The sequence below is a fragment of the Saccostrea echinata genome, unplaced genomic scaffold (assembly GCF_033153115.1).
Source record: "Saccostrea echinata isolate AGI-Se365-2 ecotype Australia unplaced genomic scaffold, CSIRO_AGI_Sech_v1 ptg000032l, whole genome shotgun sequence".
NCBI classification, from domain to species: domain Eukaryota; kingdom Metazoa; phylum Mollusca; class Bivalvia; order Ostreida; family Ostreidae; genus Saccostrea; species Saccostrea echinata.
In genome coordinates, this window is record NW_026889781.1 from 4,937,846 (window position 1) to 4,947,036 (window position 9,191).

Here is a 9,191-nt window from a genome sequence, read left to right on the forward strand (position 1 = left end):
AATGGATTTATAAGTGATCTTTTATTCATAAATTCCACACAAAGAGACAGCATAAAGGGCATTTTTATATATTTTTCTGTGTCTTACATAGCTAGGAAATATTATTTTACCTCTACTGTTATTACTCTATATAAAATTAATACCATAAAGCTGTCTATTTCCCTGAAAAGATACTATTTCCCTCATCTGTGGACTACTCCCTGAAAAATCGGAGTTACTGCCTGGGACTACTCCCTCATGAATATTTATTAATAAAAATAAATCTCACATGATTCTTCGGCATAATAAAACACTTATTGAATGGGTACTCGGGAAATATCAAATTTATGGTTCCCCTCGGCAGGAAACTATTTCCTCCCTTGGGGAACCATAAATTTGCTATTTCCCTCATACCCATTCCATAACTGTATACTATACGACTGAAACAAAAACACAACATGTAAATAAACGCAAAATTCACTCACTTTTTTCAAAAGTATTATGGAAAGTCTCGACAAGATATTCATTTTCTCTTTTATCTTTCACTTCTACTAAATAAGCTCCAGCTTCTTCACTTTCACATTTTCTCTGAAATATTTCATAATATCTTTCTATGAAAGAATATTAACTCCAGGTTCGCTTTCCGGGTTCGCTCGGGGTACGCCAAAGCTGACGCCGAGCGATTCCAGAGGCATCTAAAGTGCACCCTGGGCGGATCCAAAGCGAACGCCAAAAGTGAATGCCAATTTCAGAAGCGGACCCAGAAAGTAGACTCAGGGTTTGCGAGGGTGCATTGTTTCATAGAAGGAAAAATTACAGAATTGGCGTGTTTTTTTTTTCATTCTTGATGATGAAGTTTAAGCGTTTATTGCAAGCTGATAGAGTTCTTTCATCGTTGAATAGGGTGCATGAGAAAGTCTTTCTAATGAAATACAGATGACAGATGATTAAAAAAAAAACAGGATATGCTGATCAATTCCTACTCTATCACAGTGTCATTTTAATTATTTGTAATTATGTAATTGACAGAAATTCAAACATGTTCAGAATTGAAGATGTACATGTATAGATATAAAGGATGCATGCAGTGTATCGGATAGCATCCTTATAGGTCAGCATTTTGAAACAGCTCTTAAATCCTAGTCAAAGTTTATCAATGTCTTTCATTTATATGAATATTTAAATGAGACATTATGCATGTATATAAGATATATCAACATTTTTTTATGGAGATGAGATCTACATGTATATGTTAATGTTAATAATATTTGTGTTTATGACTTTCATTATTAGTTCATCTTCAAACATGATTTTCAATATACATGTATAAATGAAAAGTATTAGATGACATTTCATGTTCAATTTTTGGGAAATAATTCTGTGCTTGTTAAGCCACATGATGTTTACTTATCCAAAGGAATGACGGGAATACACTGAATTGAATGAATATATGCGACATTCAGATGAACTTTTTGAATTGAACAGAATATTCTGCGACATTTAGCTGCAAATTTAACTAAATCGAAGATAAAACATCCTGTTTTATAATAAAGAAAAAGATTTATTTAAAGACATGACGCTTTAACATTGTTAACAGAAGTATTTTACTATTTTTTTTCTTTTAAAAACTGAAAGCCAAAAAATAGAATTAGCAAGGAAAACTTGATTTTTCTTTTCGATACACCAGATCAATATTTCATCAAATCAATAAGAAATCTGACTTGAAATCAACATGTTAATAAATATTTAATTAAATAAAAATAATAACGCTCTTTTATGATATCGTTGGGTCGTTTATTCATATACCTTGGCATCATGCCATGAAAGGTTTTCTTCACCATAAAAATAACAATGGCCGTCAAATTCATCCCAATCTTTAGGACAGGCTGAAAATATAGAAGAAAAGTCTCACCTAGCTGTACATTTATTTCTTAGCTTAAAAAGTTTGTCGAATATTTTGCATCTATCGAAAGAAGATTTATAGGGAAAATAATATTTCTTCTTTAAGGATATATGCATTACTGTGTCCCCGAGAGAGATTTCCAATTCATATTGCACACAGTTATCAGAATTGATGTATTGATCTTTCAAGCAATAGGCAAAGTCTCTATGCTGAGGAAAAAAGTAAGTACAGCTAAAGAAAATAGATCGCGAGTACCATGAAAGGGGTGCAATAGTTGTTTATACCTCCAAGTTATAACCTTCTCATTGAAAATAATCAAATTGTACACTACATCGTAAAGGCAAAAGTGTGTAATCTATGAACTGTAGACAGTCAATTTACCAGCGCTGAGTCAATAATGGCTTAGAGTTAATCAATCAAATATAATCTATAGGGTTTATGTAAAAGTGTCTGTTCCTGAGTGAGCCAAAAAAATTTTTCTATGGAGTCTTCAATAATGAATAAACAAGGCATTCTAACAACATACCGCTTTCACAGTTTAAATCAGTCTTCCATTTTCCGTTCGATTGGCAGATAAACTGTTGTGATCCAGTTTGTCTGTAGTTCTCAGCACATTTAAGATGTATTCGTCTATATATTCCAATTCCATCCCATCTTTCTACGGCATCAAAGCTTATATTCTCACTTCTAGGAACTCCACAGTCTGCAAAATACCATTCGTTGATACTTATGTGATAATTATTAATTTAGAAAGTAAAATCCTTTCTTTGTTTATGTGGATTTTAACGGTTGCAACTAATGCAGAAAAGATAAATAAACCGCGGAACCGGGCTTTGTAATTTTTATCTGCAATGGTAGCAACCGAATTCGAAAGAAATGTAATTATATATATATATATATATATATATATATATATATATATATATATATATATATATATATATATATATATATATATATATATATATATATATATATATTGTTATTATTATTGTTATTATTATTATTATTATTATATACGAGGATTGTCCGGTGAAATCATAAACAAATTGTCTAGAGTGAAAAATAATCAACTGTGAGTTCTAGAATTTTCACTTCGCATTAGTACATATCAATATACATAGTTAATTTCAAACTGAGATGCTTAAATAAATAAAATATGGGGTTTTATGTTGTGTGATATCACCATACGGGTCACGAACGATAACGTCAAAGTGTCTAAAGTAACGTCAGGATTCATCCATGCTAAAACAAAAACTTGGATAACCCCACGTAAATTCGGGAATTTCACTAACGCACACACTCTAATTCCCCTTTATTCAAACTAAACTGCTCTCCGGTGTGCCGTAACGTCATTCTTCCTGTGTTGTGCTTTTTTTGGTCGTGTGCCGTAAGACCATACCCTGTGCACATTTAAATACGATAAAATCCTTATTTTTGTCTATATTATAAAAAAGGAAGTTGTACGTAATTTGTACTCAAATAGGATAAAAAAAAAAACATTTGCTGAAAAGAGCAATATATGATGTCTTATAGACGTACAACACACTGGGGGAGATAACTCTTGCGATTTCAATAAAAAGTTTAAGGAGGTTGGATCCTCCCATGAAAAGTAATGAGAATTTTTCATCAAGTATATTTTTAGAACTTATACACATAGCTTTATCAAAAATCAAAACAAAAATGGGGGTCAATGCGCTTCTTTTGGCGCTACAGAGCATTTTGTTTGACCTTTTTTGCACTGTAAGTACGTCTTACATATAAATCAATTTTTAAGGTTTCTACTCCAATAATTTTTGTTCAAATAAATAATGGGGACAAAAACAGTCTCATTTCATCTTAAATAGAAACATTAAAATTTGTGACAATTAAGAAATTTTCAAAGTACTCCGCATGTTCAAATATTTGACCTTTTTGCACTCAAACATTTTCATTTTTCTGGCATTAAAAATTTAACAAGCAAAAAAATCATTTGAAAGTAATGACATTTTACTGAATTTAAGAAGAATGGTTAAAGGTATCGTATATATTCAGAAAAGAAAATCAAAAGTGGGGGTCTGTGATGTTAATTTTTAGATATTACTAAAACAGTGCTAATTTTAAGCTTAAGTTAGAGCTTTTTTTTTATGTTCACAATATCTTTACTATATTTATCATATATGATGATAGAATTCATGACAGTTTATTTAATAGATAATTTAGGACCAATATAAAACAGTCCACTGCACAAAATAACTATGTGTGCAGACTTCATGTAAAAATAGGAATCCAAACTTAGCAGACTTTAAATACTTCGAAAGAGAAAAAATGATCATTTTCTTCTAAAAAAAACCTTCCGCCACAAAATATAGTTCCTCACTTAATGCTTTTAGTATGGAATTTAATCATGGAGTTTTAACTGAATATAGTTAAATTAGCATTGTAGAATCCAAATTTATTGTAAGAATTAAAACATTATGCAGAAATTTTGAAATATAGCTTAAGATAAAAAATTTGCTCAAAAGCTCAGGAGCGAACCTCGTTAACATAACGTTAAATTTGACGTTCATTACGAAGCGTCAAAATGACGAGCGATACGATCCCGATGTAATTAATGTAAAAAAAAAAAAATAGAATAGAGGTTTTTTATTGTGGTTTCTATAGGAATACCAAATCCTATTCTTGATCATTTGCGCAATTGCAATAAATCTCCCCCCTCCATAAAAAAGAAAAAAAGGACAGGTTCCCTAAACTTCTTTAATTTAAATTTAGTTAATTAATTCTTTAATATTGTATTTATGATATACACTAAGGCATTTTTTTAATCTAAAAATGTTAATGGTACTCTACTCTGCTTTTTCCCGTTACAATCGGTCGCATAACATTGAGAATAAATATTACCGGTATGTTTAAATATTATCATATTACGAAAATAAACATTTTCTTTCTTTTCTTTTCTTTGAAAAAAAAAAATGAAAAAGAGTAACCGTTTTCAGAAGGTCACTGATCAAAGAGAAACAACTCTAAAAATGTGGAGGTGTATGTCTTTCCTCCCCTTAGCTGAGTTATTCCTCCTGTTTTTCGAAGAATTATGAGTTTTTTCCCTCACAATTACACAGATACATTAAAAATTTTACAGTGTGTTGCAAGGAACACAAGAACTGAAAGCCAAAGTTTATACAAATTAAAGTAAGTATCAACAGTTTAAAATTATTTACTGAAATTAATTCAACGGTTGCATCCCACTGAGAAAATCTTTTACTGTAAACAGTATCAGTTCGCATTTCCGCGAATAAGAACAAAACGATTGATACCAATGTAGATGATACCATTGTAGATGATTAACATGAATAATTTTAATACTGATAAATAATTTACAATTTGGTACGATTGAAATTAACATGGACGAATACATCATTTCCATTCATTGAAACAACAGGAGGATACAATATCCGGGGGGGGGGGGGGGCACCCCTCTTTTGAAAACAGAAATAATTTAAAACCTAAATGTGCATATATTCCATTTTCATCACAAGAGAAGTGTACATACACCACTGTTCGTTCACTTAAAAATAATATCCAATGCAAGTAGGTCATATAAAGGTTTGAAACTGCACCTGTGTGCATGAACTCCAAACCGGACACGTGGTCATAAAATCCTTAGAAAAATGGTTTTACTAAATGTAAATACAAAAAAAATAGTATTTAGAATAACAAAAAATATTAGTAGTCAATAACTAATCTGTATACACGAATGAAGGACATTACGCAGGTATGTTAAGGCAGTACCCAGATCAAATTTCGGCGAATTTAGACTTTTTTCGTAAAATGTAACATTGATAAATCGGAAAAACCATAGATAAAACATTTACTATTATTATCCATTGTATAGACGTCATTGAGGTTTAGGTTAAAAGAAGCACTCCACTACGACGTCATCACGTGACGTCTATAAATAGAAAAATTGCCTTAATGAAAAAGTAAAATGTTCAACACTATCCCGGGGATAGTTCAATTCTTTTTGTGAAAATAATTATGTAAAAATATCACTGGGTCATGAAAAGTGCTGCTAGAATCCTACTCTCCCGACACAGAAAAAAATATTCCAAAGTTTCTCATGAAACCTTACCAAAATTATTACATTTTGTACAAACGATCAAGGAATTGTCATCAATTCATGTTAATCACACGATTCTAACAGCACTTTCCAAGAACTATAGAATACAAGCTTTCGATACAAACAAAAATTATGTCTCAAAGTATGCGGCGTAGTGTTGAACTTTTGCAACTTTGTTGTTATAGAACGACAGAGGAAAGGCTGATCGGGATTTTAAAGCACTGCCTGTGTTCATTATAAGAAAACATCATTTGAATATATCAGCGTACCTGATTCTTAATCTTTAATTCCTAATGAATCACACATAACATTCACGGTATATGCTTTAAAACTCCCGTTTTACATATTTGTTTACATGAATTCTCGTCCCGTTTAATTTTCACTCGGCAAATTTTGATCAATAGTTATGACGTCATGGGTTTGGTATTTTACCCCCGTGATAAATACTTAGCTGTTTATACCACCCAAAAACGACATTATTTTGTTTATTTTATGTTTTTGAATGATTCCATTCATTTCTAGGACCTGAAATTAAACTTTAAATATAGATATTAAGGAATCATTATTTCTAAACTTCACGTCATACAGCTTACTATGACGTCATATTGTAGAGGCAAGTAGTATATCTCTGGGTGTAGCCTTAACATACCCGCGTACTTTAGGAGTTAAATATGCCAATTATATTTATCAAGCAGACGTAACCGATTTTTTTTTCAAGCTCGAATGTCCTGCATTGCAGAGAAGAATGGAGGGGGGGGGGGGTCTTAAAATTGCAGAAATTGCTTATTCATCTTCATTTAAATGCAGATGTAAAATTTTATATTTGTGATAAATATAATGTACATTACATTTTTTAAGTAACATATACTTTCCAGCTAGGAATTTTTATTTGTATTTGTAGAATCATAGCACTGTTTTCGTCCCAAGTCTGAAAGACGCTGTGAGAAATGTAACTTACGGAGAGAAGGGGGGGGGGGGGTATATTTTCCGCTATAAATTCAAAACGCGTCGTTTAAAAAATTTTCAAAAAATTATCAAGAACATTTTGATCATCAGTTACAAGAAGTAATAATTTTTTTCAAAATTAAACAGATTTTTTCATAAAAAAATATTTCATTTGTAAATCACGCATTTTTCAATGCAAAAATGAACCATAGCTTTTCAGTTTAAATTCTTCAAAATCGTTTTTTCTCGAAGTGTACCTCTGCAAATTCACTTTGTTTGTGTGTTTAATAGTTAAACGAATGATTCAGCAAATTTTGACAGCTACATGTAGGCTAACCTTAAATATTTTAAAATAAGGGATTTTATAGTTAGTTTGTTGATTTTTTTGTACTCGTGATCAGCCAAATGGGGGTAACTTTAGGAACTTCCTGTCCAAATTCGGCTCGAACGATTTTGACCAAAATGTACATACACATAGTAGATATGGTCATGTATAAGATATACAAAAATAGCGAAAATTAAACGACAGGAAATTTTTGGGGTATAGGTGTGTTGTACATCCTTGAATGGCCACTTAAAATTAATATCTTAATCTTACTTTATATATAGCTTTACTTTGCACAGCTATACACGTGATCTTTATTTGTAATTTTTAATTTGATCAAAATACTGTTAATTTAGAAATATGACATAATTAAGTTCACCTTTTCCTGCCATTTTAGCATATTTTGTATAAAAATGCTTATTTTCATGTAGTTTTTCTTGCAGAAAATATTGAGCGCAAACTTGAACAAACTTTATATTTTTACCAAAGATGTATCTATCCAAGACTAATTACTGACAGAAAAATTTTGTATGTTCTAAGCTGCGCTCTATGTTTCCCCATAAGAAAAACGTCAAGAAAAAGGCACATTTTTGTCTTATTTTGATTGGATTGTAAAAAAAATCATTTCTGACGTCATTTACAGCCTCACCAAACGTAGTTTTTAAGAAATAGATCAGACATTTATTTGCAGTTCTTACCTGACAAAACACACTTAAACTCTCCCAATGAAAGATGATTGCATTTCTCGTTTTCTCTGCAGTTTGCATTTGAACAAGCTCCAATTATTTCCTATGGAAATAGACAAACTTCGTCAATATATGTCATTACATAACTTCAAATATTTAACTTTTTGGGTAAAAAGTATTTAAGGACAGTTTATGTCAATCGACTTGATATACTTAATATACGAAATAATACTAAAGTCGAGTTATTTTTGGAGGGAAGGGGGGGGGGGTTAAGTATTTGGATTGATAATTAAAACAACTGAAATGTATGCTCTATGAAAGAATATATAGCGGCGAGAACTTGAATTTCACTTTAACATCGTACATTCTTTTGAATAATGTACATGTAAGTAAAGAAAAAATAGAATATTAAATGTAATTACCAGATACTACGATATTAGAATAAAAGAGATGAAGATGGGCCTCAATTCTGTTTTAACGGCATACAATAATATCGCGTCGCCCGCGTGTCGCAGTGGTTAGAGCGTTTACTCTAGAGTCGCGGAGTAAGGAGTTGATCTTTACGTCGCGGGTTCGAATCCCACTGTGGGACGTGGAGACCGGTCCTTCGGATGAGACCGTATAAACCGAGGTCCCGTGTCGCAGTAAGTGTTGGCACGATAAAGATTCCTCACTGCTCAATGGCCCTGAGTGCCGAGTATAGGTCAAAATTTGTAGCTCTCCACCAGCAAGTGGTGGCGTCTCCATATGAGTGAAAAATTCTCGAGAGGGACGTTAAACAATAAACAAACAAACAAAACAATAATATCGCTATGATTTTATAAGGTATGTACATTATAATCCTTCATAGTAACCCTTACTTTGTCCCAATCCTCTATGTCACTGTAGATCCAACCAGAATCTTGTATATACATTGATGATGCTCCCCTTCTGTTCTCATAGTTAGTTTCACAATAATGTGCTCCTTGATAATAACTTATAGATTTACATCTCTTTCTCCTCAGACATTCTTCCACACAATCCAAAATACTGTAATCTGTGAAGGAGTCTATCATCCTTCTGTCTAGTCTATATCCATATTGCAGTTTGGAATAGCTACTCTCAAGACTGCCAGAACAGAAAAAGAAATTCCCCAATAAAATCCATATTAAGAAAATAGTTTTTGGTATTACACGGGAAGTTAACATGACTCTTTAGATGTTTCCTGACTGATAACCATCTCCTTTAATTTTAATCTGAGAAGCACTGACCTCTCTA

At 31.8% G+C, this 9,191-nt stretch overlaps 1 protein-coding gene across 1 annotated transcript; it reads right to left on the reverse strand.

Moving 5' to 3' along the window:
* Nucleotides 1-456: 456 nt before the first annotated feature.
* On the reverse strand, nt 457-8,989 carry LOC133197868 (uncharacterized). Its single transcript, XM_061334053.1, has 5 exons — nt 8,795-8,989; nt 7,947-8,037; nt 2,409-2,585; nt 1,786-1,865; nt 457-567 (listed from the first exon to the last, which is right to left on the reverse strand). Exons 1-5 carry the CDS (start codon nt 8,987-8,989, stop codon nt 457-459), a joined length of 654 nt encoding a protein of 217 aa, XP_061190037.1.
* Between the last annotated feature and the right edge of the window lie 202 nt (nt 8,990-9,191).